The 19,982-nt window shown below is 44.9% G+C and overlaps 1 protein-coding gene across 1 annotated transcript in view; it reads left to right on the forward strand.

The window, feature by feature from the left end:
• The window catches only part of LOC108578735 (ankyrin repeat and SAM domain-containing protein 1A-like), a 93,789-nt gene that overhangs the window by 14,034 nt on the left and 59,773 nt on the right, over positions 1-19,982 (forward strand). Inside the window, exons 5-10 of the mRNA XM_017942112.1 lie at positions 222-344; positions 9,237-9,463; positions 10,627-10,843; positions 13,191-13,409; positions 14,082-14,358; positions 15,389-16,075. Of these exons, the coding sequence (XP_017797601.1) occupies positions 222-344; positions 9,237-9,463; positions 10,627-10,843; positions 13,191-13,409; positions 14,082-14,358; positions 15,389-16,075 (1,750 nt within the window). The remainder of the gene's footprint in view (positions 1-221; positions 345-9,236; positions 9,464-10,626; positions 10,844-13,190; positions 13,410-14,081; positions 14,359-15,388; positions 16,076-19,982) is intronic.

The raw sequence follows: 19,982 nt of genomic DNA on the forward strand, positions 1-19,982 counted from the left end.
ACTTTTTCGCCCGCTCCCCCTCTTTGGGTTTACATTTAAAAGTTCGTTCATAATTTCGGGGTTTGTTTATTCGGCGCCGGTTTGCTTGAAATTCGAGCAGCTTTAAACCGGTCGGCCAGGACTGAAATTCGCTCGCGCATAATTGATCGTCGAGACTGAATAATCGATGACGCCGCTAATTGGCTTTGTGCTCCTTCTGTAAAATTAATTATCTTTTATAGATTGGAAACCGTGCAATTGCTCGTTAGTACGTATCCAGAGCTGATCGTGCCTCTCCGGAATTCTTCCTCGTCGGTGATTTTCCCTCACACCCCGCTGCATCTGGCCTCGCGAAATGGTCACAGGTGAGTCGTTTCATTTCTTTTTCTAAACATTCTACAGTTCCTTCGAAGTTCCCTTCTTTCATTGGGATTTCGTGAGAGTGTTTTGGATAATGGTGAATTTTTAATCGACTATCGGAGATGTGAAATTTTATTCGGGATTGTAAATGAAAGTAGAGTCAATAAAGTTCATCCAAAGCAATTTTACAAATCTTCGAATAAATTCTGGTACTGCGTAACAAGCGATATTTCAAAACTTCGATCTTTACACGTTGCACAGCTGTAATCACTCGATGAGCAATACTTTCTTACAAATTCTCACGTTTCGCGTGTTTATCAGTAACAAGACTCATCTCAAGAAATTCTAGTCCACTCGTATAAAATTCATACTTTATCACGAACACTAAAAATTCTACATATTTAAAACAAACTATTACTCATACGTTTATTAACATTTCATTTTTAACAGTCGTACGTGTGCGAACATTTCGCAACAGAATTCAACCCCCGATGAACTCAATTTTCACATAAAATTTCCAAACCTAATCACATACGACAAATACTAATTTTAATTCCACGCGACGCAAACTTTTCGTCCGTCGTTCATCTTCGAATTTTTATCCCTCGGTTTCGTCAAAGGGTTCACCTAAAAAAAGAAAAAGAATTCCGTTGGATATTCTCAAGTTGCGGACTCGGTGGAATTGTGAAGCGGTTCCAGGATCGTTCAACAGTTGCACGCGCTCTTTATTTAATCAAGCTGAGCCGATGATCGTCGCGCGGCGTTTGATCAACACGCGAGGGTGGTGGCGGCGGCGCGCGCGCTCGCGTTTACCGGCCGCTGTCCATGAAATCTATTTTATGTTGCATCGCAGATCAGGATCGTTGTTAGATTATTCATGACTCGTGAAGGCCTGCGCCCTCGTGTACTCGCGTTTTCTGGCGAATAGGCGTGCGTACACACGCGTCGCACGATTAATTTGAACGCGCGCGAAACGAAAAGAAAATTCGTCGATTTTTAATCTATCCAGATTTCACCCCTCGCCCTTTCGCAAATAACAGTCCATCTTTGCACAAGTGTGCACCGTTGTTGCGCAACCCGGTGACCAGTTTGTCTCCGGGACCGTAGGTGGAACGTACTCGCATTTTATCCTCGACTGTGCTTGCGTAAATGTTAAACAGGGATTTGTTACGAGGTAGAAAGTTGCACGGGGGTGTTGCAAAATTTAGCATCGATGTGTAAATAGATTCTGCGCTTCGGAAGAACAGCGATTATGTAAAGTGAAGCGTAATTTCATGTAACTCGCGTGGAAAGAGAAACAGCGAGTTTTAACCCTTTTACCTTGTAACAGAGTTGCGACACAGTTACGATGGAAATGAAACTTAATTTTAAATAGAAGTGTAGCTTTGATTTATGAGACTGATAATTTAATATTTTTATTTTTCTTATTTGATTCAGTGTTTAAATATTGAATAGGTATGAAGAAATCGTAGAATGGTGAAGTAGTTTTCTTACAGGTAGTCGTGATTATTTATTTCTCTTTTTTCATCGCATTTCTAGGGAAGAAAGTCAATTTCATTTAATGCAACCACTGTCGTTGCATCTTCTTATTTAAAAGAACCGTGAAGTCGTAAATATAGTATGCGGTAGAGTATGAAATAGATCTTTGTTGCTGAATATTTCATGAACCATTAAACATTGACTCGTACTACTTGACCCGAATGAACCACTTCTCAACATTTTACTTGGAAAGTTTACTTGCAATTAGACCATAGCTTCTGACCTATTTCCCTTACGAAAATTATCCGTGCGATTCAGAAATGAATTTCAAAAATTCCGCATTAATTTACGAAATTTACAAAATCGTCTTTTTCTCTAGGTTTCGATTTTCAGAATCCAAGTCGCGAGAATGTTCCGAATTATCCAAATATTACCTTGTAATTTAAAAATCTGCCTTATAATTAATCTACTAAATCGAAATTCTTCGCTCGATGGAACAAAAAGTTATCCTACAAATTCTACCGTAAAACTTCTCGTCGATTAACAACTTCCTCCAAAGAAGGATCACATATTTTTCTTCAACTCGAAATTTCCAGAATCCAAGTAGCGAGAACATTTTTTCCCCCCCCTCCTCCTCCTGGGAACCGTTCGAGCTAATTACCGCGAAATGCAGCTCGCGCATTGTATCCCGGAACAACAATGGACTCGTTTCAGCTAACCATAACGATGTCGAGCCATTTGCAGCGTTGCCCATTAGAGCCAATCAGAAAGCACCGCGTTGCGTAATCCCGTCGAATACGATATGTACGTCCTCCAACTGGCATGATCCGTCGCAACCCTCTCCTGGTTACACACGTCCTATATTACCATCCCTCTGGATCACCTCTCTATCGTTCCTCCTCGTTCCTCGAGCCACCGTACCGAATGCATTCGCAGCTAGGCATCGATAGAGCAGCAGCACCAGAGAGAGAGAGAGAGAGCACTCTCTCTCCCCCCTGTCTGCTGTCCGTGTGCGCATTGCTGGCCGCCTCTCGATTACGAGGATCGTATTAATCATTACCTTCGAAACGTATCGACCTAGATCGGTCCACGTTGAAATCGCGGCCTGGCTGAATCGCGATCGTTCGCCCTCCGACCACGCTCGATGTTTAATGCCCCTTTATGCGCCAAGGTGTTCTGACGCTTCGATAAGCGCACCACCGCTGATGCGTTGTTCTCTCTTAGCCGGGGGATTTCCGGGACGTTCTCTCTATTGCGTTTGCTGGTCTGAATATTGCCCGTGGAATAGTTCGCCTGTAGTTCCTTTATGTTTCGCGTATGATTTCAGGTATGTGTTCGCAGCTTCAGTTCTCATTTGGTTCAGCCAATTCATTTTTATTCTTTGCGGGGGCCTTTTTAACACGTTCAATTCCGATTCTGCGCAACTTGCCCGTGGCGCTGGAACCAAGTTTCTGTTTCAATAAAATACATCGTAATATGTATTTGTTTCTTTACGTCGTTGTGATAACAGCGACGACATTGACAATTTTACAAGTATTGCAATTTATTAGAATGAAGTGTTTTTACTAATTTTGAGATCGCCGCTCATCGACGAGCCCCGCGGGCGCCACGGGCAAATTGCGGGCTCGCCATCGGTGAATCTCCCGGTCTTCGACGTGCTAATATTGATTACGTTTCTTGAAATTTTTCACAGATTTAATCATCGGTGAAAAAGTGATATATTTCTCTACATCGATATTAAATATTTCCTTTCGTATTTTACACCCATGTATACTCGAAGGTTTCCACGTACCTATCAGCAGGGGTAAATTTCAGGAAAAGTTACATATGGGACCGATATTTTTGACAAAGCGGGGACTTTGAAAACGTAAATTGCGCGACGGCGGGCGATTTATTCGAGCGAGAGGGAGGGCCATCAAAAATAGGCGACACGGGAATGGCGTGTGTAACCGTTGAAACCGTATTTCGCGTTATACCCCGAGACGCGGAGGACGTGTTATTTCGTGGCGGTGGCGCAACAATGCGGCGCCATAAACAAAAATGGTCACCGGAATATCGACGGAGGAAGGTTCCGCCGCTCTACGTTCGATCGATTTGCTACTATTTACACAAATAATTGGTGATTGTTGCGTCGTCCGGCAAAAATGTTCAGTTAAATAAACGATATTGTAAGCGTGGCCCTTCGTTATTTGATTAATCGAACCGTTCAATCGGATGATGCAAGATTAACCGGATAATCGATTACACCGGTGCTTGTACAGTTAAATAACGAAAATGAATTTTCGGCACCGGCCTCGGAACAATTCTTCGGAACGGCTGTTTGCACGTTTTTTTTTATTCGTTTTTTTTTTCTTTCTTTTTTTTTTCATCCTCGCGATATTTCGGAATATGCAGCCGATACACCGTGCACCTGGTTTATTACTTCCGGTTTATCGTTAAAAACGCACCGTTGATTTAAAATGCTCGCGCGCTCGTAAATAACTTTTCGTGGAATTGTGAGAAGGAATATTTGGATTGAAAACTGCGCATTTTGTAAATTAAAGCTCGAGAGTATTTAATAAGCGTAATACCGTGGGAGCGTCGAAAGTTACGTTTAAGTATGATTTTTTCCGTAAATTGAATTTCGAGATTATTTCACACAGTGGAATATCGTTTTTCGAAGTGTCGACGAGAGAATCAATATTTCATATTCGATGCGATGTTTGGAATATCGAACGCTATATCCTGTGAAATTACGATCGATTCAGCTTGATGAAACGCTGCGTTTGGCAAGATCGATAATACTCGGCGTTATCTTATCGGTATAGAAACGTGATATAATTTTTACCATTTACATTCTTTTGTTACGTTTCAAGATACAGAGCAAACGATAACGTAAGATAGCACTTTAGACATCTTGAAATGTTTATCGTCTCTTTTTTTTTGCTACCTTTCCAGTTCAGTGTTTTCCTTCTTGATCTGTACGAGACAGCAAAAATAATTCGAAAGCTACGTAATTATCTTCTTCTGTATACCATAATCATCAGAATTCCTTTCGTCTAAAAACCACAATCAACAAAATTTCTTTCATCCAAAAACCACCCTCGAAACGTTCACATCTCTGACTACTTTTACTATTCGAAGCACCTATATTCTTCCATAAACCACAATTAACAGAATTTCTTTCACTCCAAAACGTTCATATCCCTAATTATCTTCCTTCCGCTATCTGAATCATCTCCCTATCTTCTTCCACATAGTAGAATCAACAGAATTCCTTTTATCCGAAAATCACAATCGATCCAATTTCTTTCATCCAAAAACCACCCTCGAAACGTTCACATCTCTGATTATTTTTCCTATCCGAAGCATCTATATTCTTCCATAAACCACAATTAACAGAATTTCTTTCATCCTAAAACCACCTCAAAACTTTCACATCTCCTTCCACTACCTCCAAAGCACCACCGCTCGTTTCCACTGTTCGTAGAGCATTCCAAACCTGGTTGCAGAGGGGGTTACAGAGGGGAATCGTATTTAACGCTTTGCTCGGCCAATTCATTCTCATTTAACATCGCGGCGTCACGTCCATAATCCGGCTGGTAAGCCTTTAAAATAATCGACGTTGTTGTACGTGGCGGAGAACGCGGCGGGGACAGCACACATACGCGCGCGCGCGCGCAATCGAAAATCGTTCGTTCGTCGATCGTGAATCGCCGCGAAACGGCAGTCACATTGTAATCGGGTATAACGTCGGTTTTTCTATGCAGCCTCGCAGCCGGTAATCGCTTTAACTGGCGCTCGCAGCTTATAATGCGATCGCGTCGCGATACACAGTCCGATGAATGCATTTTCTCTCGCTAGTCGCGCATCCTCCCTTCCCTCTCTCGTACATTCTTCCCCAACCTCTGTTCGATACCGCTCAATCTGCACCACACCCCCCTTTTTGTGACCACCCTCTACTCGCGCGTCGTCGATGATCGAGCTACATCTATCCGTGATACGGAGACCCGAAATTCGACAACTGAAACAGGCGGCGCGAGATTCGTTTCATCCGGGCGAATTTTGGGTTAAACAGGGTGGTGCGAGCGCGAGCACCGGAACATCGTGTTCCCCTCGTTGACACGTGCGTGCCTCTACGCACACACACGCACTTTGCACATTTTCGCAACGCGTCACGTGTACACACTGGCTGACGGCGCGTGTTTGCCGCTGCGGCACGCGAGCGTCACTGGGACGAGGATGTTGAGGAACGTGTGCGTTTGGTGGATATTGGCAACTTGGTTTTTGGGAAATGTTTGGATGCACGAGGTTTGGCGAGGTAATGTTTGTACGGATGGGTATCGGTAATGTTGAAGGGGGTGATGGTTTTCGTTGTTTTTGGAAGCTGTTGGGGTATCGATGGAGTACATTTTTTAGGTGTTGAATACTTTTGTTAAATGAAGTTTTGGTATTTTCTTCTTGAATACAGTTGTGTAAAAGTAAATTGAGGATCGTATAATTCAGTCATTTTTTATATGTTCGTCCAATTTCGTTGAAATGTGCAATTAAACTTGGGACACCTTCTATTTATATAAATAAAAACAAATATTGGTTACTTTAGGTTAGGTTTACTTAAGATTAATTCATTTTAAAAAAATTCTTCTAATTTCATTGAAATACGCAGTTAATTTTCGGTCATCCTGTATCTGCATAGGTGGAAAAAAAGAGATGAAAATTTTTTTTATGAATGTAACCTAATTTACGTTTTTACAATCATCTATTTTTACTGAAATATGTAATTAATTTTGGGACACCCTCTATTTATACAAATGAGAACAAATATTGGTCAGTTTAGGTTGGGTTTAATTAAACTTAATCAATTTTCTAGAAATTCATTCAGTTTCATTGAAATACGCAGTTAATTCTCGAACACCTTATATTTGCACAGGTGTTAGGAAGTATTGGTTTCGTCGATGAGAAGTTTTCGGTTGAATGTACTGTAATTAGGCAATATTTGGATGGACGGGGACAGGTATTGGCATTGCCGAATATAGAAGTTATGATTGATATACGATTAACGTTATGAAGGAAGTCCTATTGTAATTTGGTTTAACTACTTGGTTACGTTATCTATTATATTATCTCCTTGGTCTATTGTACACGCGGAAGACAATGTTTTTCGATTACTGTATTGCAAATTTGCAATGAATTTGCCTGAAAGTGATCACAAAGGCTGTCAAGAGTACTATATCGTGTACATTTGATTAACACGAGTGACAGCGAGGAGCTTATTATATTAGGCGAGCTATTGTACGATATTCGATAAGTCATATCTCTGTGCACCTGTCCATCTGACATCGGACACCTAATCGATGTGTCACACGAGTGAATCAACATTACACAGTATATGTGAAGTGAAATTTACTAATTGTTCGTAACGACACATTTTCTCTCCAAAAGAATATCAATTCTCCAGAATAATCTTCCTGTATCTAAAAAAATAAAACACACATCTCCGTAATCAAAATTATCAAACGAATGAAAATCACGATTAAAACGACTCTTCGATATTATATCAAATTCACCGTCGAAACACGTCCTATCAACGGACAAACTTTCCATTCCCAAAAAAAGAGAAAAAGAACCATCGCAGCAGTGTACACCTTCGTGTCACCAATTCCGATAAAATTTCACGCGATTCGATCGGGGATGCTCGTCGCGCTGATTAGGTTGCAAAATCTGCAATCCGGTACTCTCGATGGACAATCTCCACGGTCAAATAGCGGGAAGGCCAGGTCCACAGGCGTGTGTACGAGCATTTTGACTGTTTGGACAGGCGCGAAACTACGCGGCGGCCGCCGCGGAACTTCATCGTGTACGCTCGTTTTCGGCGATGTGTATAGGCGCGCAACGGGGACCCAAAGTGTACGCACGTAGGTCGCGCGCGTGGACGACCACGTCGAAACGTACCCGGGACTCGCTTGTGTACCGATGCACACTGCGATGATTGCGTTCACACACGCGTTTCACGCGCTCGCCACGATATTTGGCGGATCCGTTGAATGCGCCTCGCCGACGATGAACAGTGTGAGAAACCTGCATTCACCTACACTCTGTGTGCATCTGTGTGTATGTGTGTGTGGAAGAGAGAGCGCGCGCGCGCGCCAGAGAGTGAGTGAGAGAGAGTCGGAATGGCGGGGGAGGAATGGAGAACGGGGGCTGTAGTAATGTCTATTATCGGATTCAATATCGGTGCTCTTGGTAAGCCAGTATACAAATACCCCTATGGCAGGGTAATAACAACATAGGTGTACGTGAATCCGATTCCCAGCCACGAATCCTCTATACGACGGATGGCTGTGGTCATTGCAGTCGGTGCACGCCAGCTGAACAGATACAAAACGAAATCTGGGTTTCGTACTACAAGCATCGCGCGAGTGGTACGAGGGAGGGTATGGAAGGGTTGTATCATTCGAAATGGGAAATGCGTGCAAGCGGGCCACTTTCAGCTGACGTCACGCGGGAACTGTTCTTCGCTCGGGTCTCGTCGACGTTACGCATCGTAGAACGGGAAATTCGAACGGTCGATGATATATGTATGCCTGCTGGAGGGAGAACAGTAGGGATTGCTTCTCTAATTTGGTTTGTTAATTTCGCGAAAGGATGTGTGAAAGGTTCACGGTATTGCGGTGTTTGTTCAAGTGTTCCGCTCGATAATGGAACACACGGAAGGGAGATTGAGATATTTGTGGAGTATATGTCGAGGATGGGGGCTCTTCTTTGGATGAAAGTTGTTTTGGAGAATTTTTTTAGTATTTGGTAAGTTAGATCGTGGTTGGAAGTGTATCTGCCCGTGTTGTACGAAATGTCTAATTTTTTGATCGTTCGCAAATTCATCGCATTTACCGAAAATTCGTCCAATTTTTTGCAAATTACTGTCGAGAAATCGACTTTAGTTCAGAAACCGGAAATCGAAAGGCTTGAATTTTTTATTCAGTAATATTTTAGACATTTTACTTGGGACAATATTCAGAAATACACTTCTGACTTAACCCCGTAACACTCATACCCGTGTCTTACACAACTAATCCTCCAAAAAGTGCAATTTTCTTTAATTACTTCCTTTCACTGTTCATATTCCACTGTCCTTTCTATTCTATCACAAAAATCTATGTCACAGCATTGCAAATAAACAGGAAACTTATTTCTACACGCCTAAGAAACAATGAAAAACAAACAAAAAATAAAATCGATCATTTTCGGCACATCAAACAGAGAAAAACGTGAGCGTCAAGGGGTTAAACCGACCAATCTTCGTTTGCATCTCACCAACCCATTAACACACTCCGACATCGTCTTCCGTTTCCCGGAAACAAGCGATTACTAACGAGCACAAGACACCTACCTGTCGATTCGAACACGAATTAAACATGGAAAACCTGTCTGTCTGTCTACAGAGCGGTGGTGGAGGTGTTGCTGGCAGCGGGCGTCGACGTGAACACGAGGACGTCTGCGGGGACCGCGATGCACGAGGCGGCGCTCTGCGGCAAGATGGAAGTGGTGCGGGCTCTCTTGGATCGAGGGGTCGACCTGGGCATACGAGACTCGCGACAGAACACGGTGCTCGATCTTCTGGGACAGTTCCCGCCGCACGTCACTCAGGACATCACCGCGGTGATAAAAAGTGCGTGTCCGCCGCGACGCTCGCCTTTTTTTTCTCTCTCTCCTTTCTCTCTTTTTTTTCGCTCCTCCTTCCCTCCTCTTCGCGCCGCGACGTCCCTGTGCAAACGAGCTGTGCAATTAACGAGGCACACCGGGGCGAGAAAAGCGACGCGTCTCGTCGTTGCTGTCAATCGAACGCGAATAAATAGGCAACGATACTTCAGCCACGACGAGACATTCCATCTGATTCTCTCGTGCTCGTCACACGTTCATCCCATGGATTTGCATGATCGGTTCTTGCATGATAAGATTTAACGCGATGGCACGCGAATGGGAGGGTTTAACGCGTTTCCTGTTTTCAACCGGGTGTTCACGTGGTGTGTGTACATTGCAGTTTCGGGTTTTGTATTGTAGGTGGATAATTGTTTGTAAAGCGTTGATTCGCGTTTGTGTGCTTGTTTAATAGTGAGGCTGGCGGAATCGATTCTTAATTGAGTATCGATAGTTAAATTGATAACTGGCAGTGATGTAAAATGAGACGGGGTGTTATGTGAACGGGATTGTAGCCTGGTTAAATTGGGACGAATTGAACGAAGTGGTTGAAGTGGCGTGTAACTGATACGTATTTGTTAATTTGTTACGAAGATACTTGGGCTATCTTGTTATGTTGTTATGTCATATGTACGTAATGGATTGACGATGATCAGTTGAATTTTTGTTATAATGTATCCTATTTTACTAATCAGCCGCTGGGGTTTCTCCCTTTACTTAATTTAAGCCTATCGGCTCTACTCTCATTTAGTTACTTCTTCAAACGTAGAAGACTACCTTTTTCTCTCTTTCGACGAGGTTTCACTATATTGGATTATGCTTCTCAGAAGTGGCGCCCTTCTTTTCGACTCTGTTCCTGCATTTCACTTTATCCTTAATTACTCGAATTTTGTTACAAATAAGCAAAATTAATTCCAATTTGAAAAATTGCTAAAAAATATTCTTCGTAATAAATTCTTGTAATAAATTGTAACAATTAAATATTCCAACGTACCCATATGTCCTAAATTTATCCATATTGTCCTTGTGTTAACTGTACACTTGTTCTCATTATTTCCTCATTCTTGAACGATCGATTGACCGTTCGATGAACGTGGAACGACGACAATTCACGAGTGAAACTTTGCAAAACAGGGCATAGGTCTTCCTCTGGCGTGGAGAGCGACGCGGACAGCGAGAACTTGCCCCCGATTCCGGTCCAGGGGAACGATTCATTGGGCAGCCCCTACGAGAACGTACGCCTGGGGGATGATCTCTCCCCGGCGGAAGGGACGTCGCCTACTCAATGGCAGTTCTATCATAAGCCTCGAGACGACGATCGCCGCGTTTCCGGCACTTCCGTTATGTCTTTGTGAGTATCCAGCCTTTTTTCCCTTTTCACACACTGGCTCGCGCCTCTCGTCGCTTTCGATGTCTTCTCCTTTGTTTTGTGAAACTTCTTGCGAGAGTCTGTGTGCGTCAACGTGCTTCGCGTTTTGCAATTGCATTGTACGATTTTTTACACAATTTTTGATAATTCGCTTCGAGCTCGTCGAGCGTTAAACAAAATCGAGACACGAATATACATTGAATACTCCGACAAAAACCAATATTCCAATTACGATAATTACACGAGCCGATAAGAAAAGAACGATACACGTCCCTATCGTCATTATCGAACTGAACGCAAAAAAAAAAGAGAGAAGAGAGAGAAGAGTAACAATAACCCCTCGACCAGCGATGCAAAACAACGGTCGCGTTCGATCGCGACGAGCCCACCACGGACAACCCTCGCCGGAACGCATCGGTACACGCGATTCGCGTTCCGCGATGCCGACGATTGCGCGAACTTCGACGTCGAGTGAGAGAAAAAAAAAAAGGAACGTTCGCTAACGGAAGTGGAAAAAGTAAAAGAAAAGAAAGTGGAAACAAAAAGAAAAGAGATAGAGGGAGGAGGAGGAAGAACAATTCTACTCAGGCCGGAGCCTACCTGTTCCCGTATTTGTGCTCATCCGGCGTCATCTTGGTCGAGGGAGAGCGGAGAAAAGAATATCGCGTGGGTGCATCGGATAAGAGCAGCGGTGGTAGGCGGGTAATATTTTCTAGAGATATATAGTATAGGTGGGCGCATAACCGTGGCGGCTTTAATATAGGAGATGTCGGGTAAACAAAAGCATAGACGTGGACCTGGGCACACGGAGTGAATGAGCGAGTGGCGAGTGCTTGGATGATGGTTAGCGGCGGCGGCGGCGTACCGTTTTAGTACCGATGTTGGCTGCCTGCACCCACCACCGCCGCCGCTTCTGTGTGTAGGGGGGTTTAACGGTAGTAGGATAGGGTGGGCAGGGAGCAGGGTGGCCACGGGGGCAGGAGAGTTAGAGGAAGAAAGGTTCTCGGACCGAAAAGGGAAGCTGAAAGTGGAGGAGGTGGAGGAAAAGAGGTTGGAGGAGGTGGCGCGCGGCCGCGTGTAGCCCCAGCGCGTTAAGCACCGCTTGGCTTGGTTTAATTTTCCTGATGTAGGCAGGCGATGGTGGGTCCGACCGCCTCGTTCACCCCTGGGTCACCCCCGCCATATCACCCCATTGGTATTCTCTCTCTCTGGCTGGTGCCTACTACTGCCTAGCTTTGGTAAGCGCGACTGGTTGGCTCGACCAGACGGAGAAAGAGGAGACCTGTCGAGGCCGACCGCGAGAGACTGACAGAGGGGAGAAGGGAGATGGTGAATGGTAGAGAGAAAAGAAAGTCGGACGGATGGATGGATGGAGTGAGAGAGAGAGAGAGAGAGAGAGAGAGAGAGAGAGAGAGGAGTGAGAGAGAAAGTGGCGCGCGGCAGCAGAGTTCTCTCCGCACCTCCATCGTCAATGTTTGACGTCGGTAGCCGTGGCCTCGGCCGCCTCGAGATGAATCCATCACGTTAAACAATGTAAATGTTAGCCCGTCTCAGCATAAAACTAATAACCATTGCTCTCTCCCTCGTCCTATGGGCATGGCCTGCAGCCGCGGTTCGCCGGCTTCTCATTCACCTCTGCCTTCGCTTGTTTCCATTCCTCTTGCTCCTTCTACTCTTGCCGCTGCTGTTGCTGTTGCTACTGTTACCGCTGCTACCGGTTCTCGTGCTTTTCTCTTTCTGTTTCTCCCGCTTGCTTTCTACCTCGTCTACGTGGCCTCATTAAAATGTCGCCACTCGCCCGCGGACGTCTCCGCTTGGACTTACGCATTGTTGAGGGAGAGACGATGATACTCGGTGTGCCATTCTTTGGGCTTGACCGATGAACGAGTTTCTGGCCATTCTGGTCGGGTCTTTTTGTGCGTCTAGTGTGCTTAATTGTTAGGGCTCGCCGGTAGCCGAGGTTGTGTAAAGGATGTTTCAAGGGGGCGGTTTCTTTAAGATGAGTGGGTGGGAAGGAGAAAAAGAAGTTGCCATTGTGGTATTGGAAGAATGTATTTAACGAGAGAAACGTCGAGTAGGGCTTTAAGTATGTTATACAATAAAGATACTACGAATTGTAGCAGGGGATAGAAATGAAAAAAATGAAGAAAAATTTCTGGGGAAAAAACAAAGCGGCTGAAACGATTCAAATATTCTCGATACGGCACGCTGTTCCACGCTATGTGTTCGCTCCGGCTACGCTGCTTCGCTTTTCAGTATGCGAGGATGAAAGAATTCGCTGGAAATCGTGTCGAACTTGACGATACACCCGATGGATTGCGAATTTCAGTGAAGACGAGGAGTATGGGGAACCAGTGAACGGTGTACGGAGGACCCTCCAGCTGACAGAGGACTCTGACCCCAGTTCCGTCTTCGACAGTGTCTTTATGTCCATGTCCGACACTCTGAACTCGATAAATACTCTCGAAAGTTCCGATCAAACTCCCGACGACAAACCACAAAACACTACCACCAACAGAATACCATTAGCACAGCGCGACACCACACGGTAATGACATGCAAACATTCCGCCAGGTATCTATGGTAGCGCTTTCGATTCCCCACTGAACACTAAAGTACCTTTTCTAGCAAATTGTCTGTCGAGGTTCGTGTAAGTTGAATTCTGCGATCGAGCTACTTGTTGCTTTTCCCTAATCTAAACGAATGTCGCCAGGCGTGTAAAAAAGTTATCGGGATGAATCGGAGTTGGGTGAATCCTGGGAATATTTGCCAGTTAATTGTAGTCTCATTTGTTCATTAATAAAAGGTGGAACGAACGTTTAATCCTTTAATGACGATTATCTTTATCCTACAGTTTACTATTTTTCTCAGTAATAAACGATTCATTAAGCACAGTTCTACAATTAACAATTAGAACCGTAATCCAAGTTCTCCGTCACTAAAGGGTTAAACTCGTCCGGTTAATTCATCAATCCACGTAACAAGCACCTTCAAAATCCATCGAAACTAACCAGTGTTTATCGTCCAAAGCGCTACTACGTTAAAGTTTAACCTAATTTAGCCGTCGTACACAAGTAAACAAACAAAGCGAAAAGCACGAAAGAAAAGAAAAGAAAAAAAAAAATGAAAGGAACGAGGATTTGCTCGACCAAGCAAACCATTAGCAATTCCAAGTTAATCGTGAATTGGTCCCGCTGAGACATTCAGTTTGGTTGCGCAGGGGCTCTGACAGTGGATTGTACCAAACGCCACCGGTACCTCGAGGAACAATGGAGGGTAGCTTCGTGTCGGAGGATCTGTCCTTGACATTACCCACGGGATACGGGGGTGGCAGGGAGTCGGACCAATTGAGCGTTTCCTCGTCCTCGAGCGTCGGTGGACCGAGCCCACGGGACCGGCGTTGTTTGCCCAACGATTCCAGCGCCGCCGGGATTTACTTGCCAATGGCACCCTTGTCCAGTTCTCTCCACAGCCCCGCCTCCAACAGTAAAGTCTCGGTAAGAATAACCCCCCCACCCTCTCTCACCCCGTAAGGTCCCCCTTTTTTCGCCTCGAGATCCCGTCCCTGACTCTCGGTGAGAAGGGTTGTACGGGATCGCGAGAAGTGTGCTCGCTCGGAAGGCGGAATTTTTTTCTCAATGTTGTAATTGATTCGCCCCGAGATATCTCACGGTTCTTGTGCTTTCAGGTAATGAGAAATTCGTGTCGTTTTACCGGGTGCGAATTGTGCAAATTCTTGAGAATCTTGTATTGTGAAAATTGTATTTTAAACTTTGACGGATTTGATGGTAACTTTTTTTTTCTTTGGAATGTTTAGAAGTTACGGTTTTTTGTTAATTTCGATGTTGCTAGTAGAGATTAGAAGATATAGGAAGAGACGGTCCTTGGAGATCGGCTACTTTTTTTTTTAGCACGAAGAACCGTACCGTGTAACGCGGCAATGAATCATCTCAGGCGCCTTACAGTTCGTTAACGTGGACAAATTGATCGCGGGTTAATTGGCCCGACAGCTTGACGCTGGCTACATTTTTCCTTGGAACGAGGCGGCTTCGTGAAACTACATCTCGAATATTACCTTCGGAAGATGTCCGACGATTGGACGGCGCCCATTAGTTGCGGACTTTCGTTCCCGTCGAATTATTTTTCTACAGTGGGAGAAAAGAAGAAAGTTTCATTTTCTATATCGTTCACCTCAATTCAATCGTATCGTCGTTCAAACATCGATCATCCTCCTCCGATCGAAATTTATGTATACACTTCAGTTTCAATTAATCTCCAATTATTCCTATCGCTCTGACCTTACTGAAATACCGAACTTCACATTTGTCGTTCCAACAGCAAAATAAAGTCCGTCGTTCGAACATAACGAAATCAAGCACACGCGTAAATCAATCGCTCGTTCTATCCCTCGAAGCCGTATCGATTAAAAAATTCAAGTTACCCCGAAACTCAACTTCCTCACGGTAACCGAACACGCTAACGAGCTTAACAAGCGCGAAAACTGGGATTGCCCGATGTTGTTTGCAGCCAACGCCGCCGAAGAAACCGCCGAGACGCAACCTGTCTGTCTCACCGACGCACCTGCAGACCCAGATGTCCTTGTCCGCGGACTGTTCGCTGGGCCCCAGCAACTACGAGTATCTGTTCATGGCGCGTAGCGGCGCTCGTAGCCACATCGACCTCGAACAATTGCAGAAACGTCGCGAGCAATTACGCCACGTGACCAGAAGCGTGGACCAATACGTGGAGATGAAGTCCCGTGTGCCGGACGGCGAGGAGAGACGCGAGACGACGAACGTGGAACCGGTGGCGATCACATCGATATACGAGAACAGACCGATCAAGACGTTGAACCCACGGCGGAAATTGCGTCGACACGCGTTCGACAATTGCGAGCAGGGGAACAGCCCGTGCGCGGACAAATCGCCGTGCAGCGAGATAGACTCGTTCGTCCAGGAGCAGACGTTCGTCTCGAATGCTTTTCTCACGCTCAAATCATCGCAGGAGAGCCTTCTCGACGACAAGCGCGACACCATCGACGAGCATTCCGGCACCGAGGCCCGCGAAGCGACCGACAAGCGCCTGAAACGAGTACAAATGATGCTGCCGACCAGTCCAACGCACTACGCTCAGCCACCTACGCCCGATCATCCGCCACCCTCTGCCATGCAGGCGGAGAAGTCGATCCACGAAAGGATTCGCCCGTTGAGCCAGGTGAGTTTATTTCTGGTGTGTGGGGTGTTGATGGTGGTTCTATCGATGGTTTACATTTCTTGACGCGAGAGAAAGCGATCGAGACCGACCCTCGGTCTTTCAGCATCGAGTAGATTGTACGTAGAGTTTTTATCGCTAGATCATCGGGAGGATCTGTTTGGCACAGCGATCGTAACTATCTGTCGATAGTTGTGTTTTGTAGAGTTCTTAAGATTTATCTCGACGTTGAACCACATTGCCGAAGTAAAATATTACCAGTTAAGATTTTATATTACGTTGATTATCTCTTTATCGGTGTATTATGCTTTTAGTACGGTCGTTTTGAAACTTGAGAGCAGTGTCGATTGGAAAGTATGTGAATTTAACTATCGAGGAAGTTTTCTTTTTTATCAATGTAAATGTGATATTAGTCGATACCTGTATAATTGTTAGAGCTTATCGCCACGTTCGTAAGGGAGCCTAGGAACCCGGGAGAAGTCGTATTCCAGCCGGAAATATTGTCAACCGCACGATATCAAAGCCAATGTTTTGTATATTTTCAAGATATCCTGAGTGAAACATTAAAGAGCAAAGTATTACGTTTATCAGCATATATATAAAAAAGAAAAAAGAAAAAAGCAGAGAATTTGCACGTTGAACCTTTTGCATGACCTATCACACACCCAAATCTCTCCAACTGCACTAGTTCCCCCATCGGGTAACGAAGTCTCTCCTCCAGTCTGTTCTCGGAGTAGCAGAAAAATCCAACTCATTCCCCTCCCCCCGACTATTCCCGCGTCAACAGCGATGCATTAGCTTTCGAATTGCACGCAAAGAGCCACACGGTTACGCGATCACAGCCTCCCGGCAGATCTTAAGCGGCTGACGCAGTGTACAAGCGTTCCCGCGATTCGTCACACGCTCTCCAGCCAACCGTACCTTCTTCGCGGGCGTTCAATTTTGCATCCTCGGCTGCCTTCTCAGGAGCAAGTCTCGCTCGTGTGTAAGTACGTTGGCGCTACCAACGTGTCGCACGTATCGAGACGTCAAACGGCGACAGCAGAGGTGTCTGGTCGCGAAAGTACTGGTCGAGAATGCTCGTTTCGGAAGCGACAACTTGTCCGGTATCGTTGATCGATCTTAATAGTGAACGCACCACTGTGTGATCAACGGTACACGGTGCCGATTGTTGGAACTATCTCGTGGAAATATGGTATGGAAAGGGTACGTTGTCATCTAGAAACGATCCTCGAGGTTGGACAGTAGATAAGCAGTCGACGGGTACGCCTTAGCAGGTTACGTTTAATATACAAGCCGTGTTTGATCTGTGATGCGATTTGCAAGGAGGCCGAGCTCTCTCTGTGCCAGGCTGTATCGCTCGTTTCCCACCGTTTGCCGCGTCATCCTGTGATCGTTCTGCTGTGAGACTGACTACGTTCGCCTCCCATTCGCCGCGAATGGATATCCATAACACACGTTGCTCGCTCTTCCCTTCTATTCCTCCTTTATCGTCTCTCTGTCCTCTATCTCGTGTCATCTGCCCACCTTCCATCTCGCGATTCCGTGCTTCGTATCGTCCCTATCTCCTCTCTCTATCTGTGCAGAGCACGCGTCCTCTCTGGATCACGTCTTCCTCTCTTCCTTCAACAACCCTCCTCTAAACTCTCCTGCCCCCGCCGTTCGCCGCTTCCTTTCCGCCGGGCCTCGGCTGTTATATGCGTTCGCAATCCGTGTCTTTCAGCGGTTATACACGCTTCGCGAAATATCGTACAGTGAATAATATCGTTGGAACGGGAGGAGACGGACGAAGGCAAGACGCTTTGGATGCCGCGTGTGCACGGCTGCCTGTACTCCGAAAGGATCGTGTATAGCGGGGGACAGATGTATTGGCCGGTCAAGGCCATTTCTTATTTCACGTTTTTCGGTTTCACTCTTCATCGTTCGACAGTTAACGGTTGTCTTGTGGTGTCCTTTCGACGCGATTTTAAATTATGCATGGCGTGGTTTTATCAAGGATACGGTGGACAGAGCATGTTACCGTTAATACTAACCGTATTGGTGCTTTAGGTGTAGCTATTCTTATCGTAGCTGGTCAAATCACCGCCAAGAATCGGAAGATCATATTTTTCCGAAAGGAACACAAGCGATTGTCAATTTAATATAGGAAACAAGGCAGAAAACAGCCTTTGAAAAATTGGTCATTTGACTGGCTGTGGTTACGATTAGTGTTAAAAGCAAGACAATGGTCGCGTTACAAAAAGAGATATATACGAATCTCGTTCGATAGAGTTCGTTAATGTGAAAAAGAAGAAATGGCCATGACGCGCCAACATATTTGGCTCCGACTATAGCCACTGCTTTAGAAGCTTCACGGACACGACGTCTCTTCGAGAGATTCAAATCTTTTTGGATTTAAGCGAATGTTAGACAGTTTTGTAAATTGATTCACGTGAAATTAGAAAGGTAGAGATTGAAGTAGTATCTTGTAAAACGAAATTTAAGTGTCAGATACGATTGATCTAATTCATTGCTCGCGAATTTTTCTACACCTCTAAGAGTAGATACAAAATCTACGACAGTTTGAATAATTTCTTTCTTTTCTTTTTTAAAAATTTGTTTCTGTTATTGGATTTGTTTTATAAGAAAAAGAGGCAGACTGTGTCGGGGTATAGTGTACGAAAGCGAGGAAACGAAGTTTGCAACATGCAATTTCGTTGAATCGAGTGTCTGTGTATGTATAGATCTGGCAATCTAGCGGGACGGTAATTGGCAAGTCACGGGGTCGCGACTGGCGATAACGAGTCAACCTCGATTTCGATTGACGCTCGTAAATCTCATCAACTGGGACGAGACACAGCCGATGTTTCGGCACAATTTGGTCGCCTCCTCGAACGTTACAGTGGCAAAAGGTTGCGCCACGCGTCACACAGGAAATAGGAGCTATCTGTTGACTGTAATATTCGTTTCGATGCTCTAATTATTAGTGCGTAGAGAGGAGGAAGCAATTTGTCCTTCGAAGATGACATTCTTATTTAGCTTTTTTTTTTTTTGTAAATTAAACTAATTTCATTGAGAGCTACTGTGTACTCCAAGTAAAATATTCTAAAACAAAAATACAATTTTGTATAATTTGAAAATTAGAGTACGAAAATATGGCAACGAGACAATTGGTATAGAAATGGAACTTTATGGTTAAGGTACAATCTTTCATCTCATCCTCTATTACTTTTATCTCAGATCACTATACGAAGCTGTATGCCTAAAAAGAATTCAATTTTTCATTCTTTTAACGATTACCATATTCTTCCTGCATACTACATTTCAAACTCGAACAACTCTACTATTACAACAGAAAAACGAATCCTCTGTGCACAGTATTTAGAGCAATCTCAAATACAACCACATCGTTCAAAAAAATCTCACTTCCCATTTACCCTTAAAATTTGCGCAAACCAGTCACCCCCATCCTTTTTCCTCAACTCCATCGTTCCTCCCCGAATCGATCGATCGATCACCTTCACCGTACAGAATTCCGAAGCGCAACGCCTCAAAGCGAAAAAGACGGTAAAAAGAAAAAAAGAAGGAACATTTATCGCGCAAACGAATAGCAAGCGAGATCGTTGGTGGATGCGAGATTCGATCGTGGCGAGTCGAGGAGGATCGAGTGAAAGAGAGGAAGCTTGGAGTGGCGCGCGAGAAGCGACGCGAAGGAAGAGGAGGTGGAGGAACTGCTCACGGATGGTTGCTTCACACCCGTCAACTTCCGCGGATCCAGCAGAGCGGCAGAATGCAAGACGCCGACACCCTTTGAATAATGAAGCCCTCGGCTTCTATGCCTGTCTGACTTCTCCTCGCGAACGCTCGTTCTCTCCTTACGCCGCCACCAGAGAAATCTACGAATTTGTAGCGACGGTTTCTCTCCGCCTTC

The sequence above is a fragment of the Habropoda laboriosa genome, unplaced genomic scaffold (assembly GCF_001263275.1).
Source record: "Habropoda laboriosa isolate 0110345459 unplaced genomic scaffold, ASM126327v1 scaffold28, whole genome shotgun sequence".
Lineage (NCBI taxonomy): Eukaryota > Metazoa > Arthropoda > Insecta > Hymenoptera > Apidae > Habropoda > Habropoda laboriosa.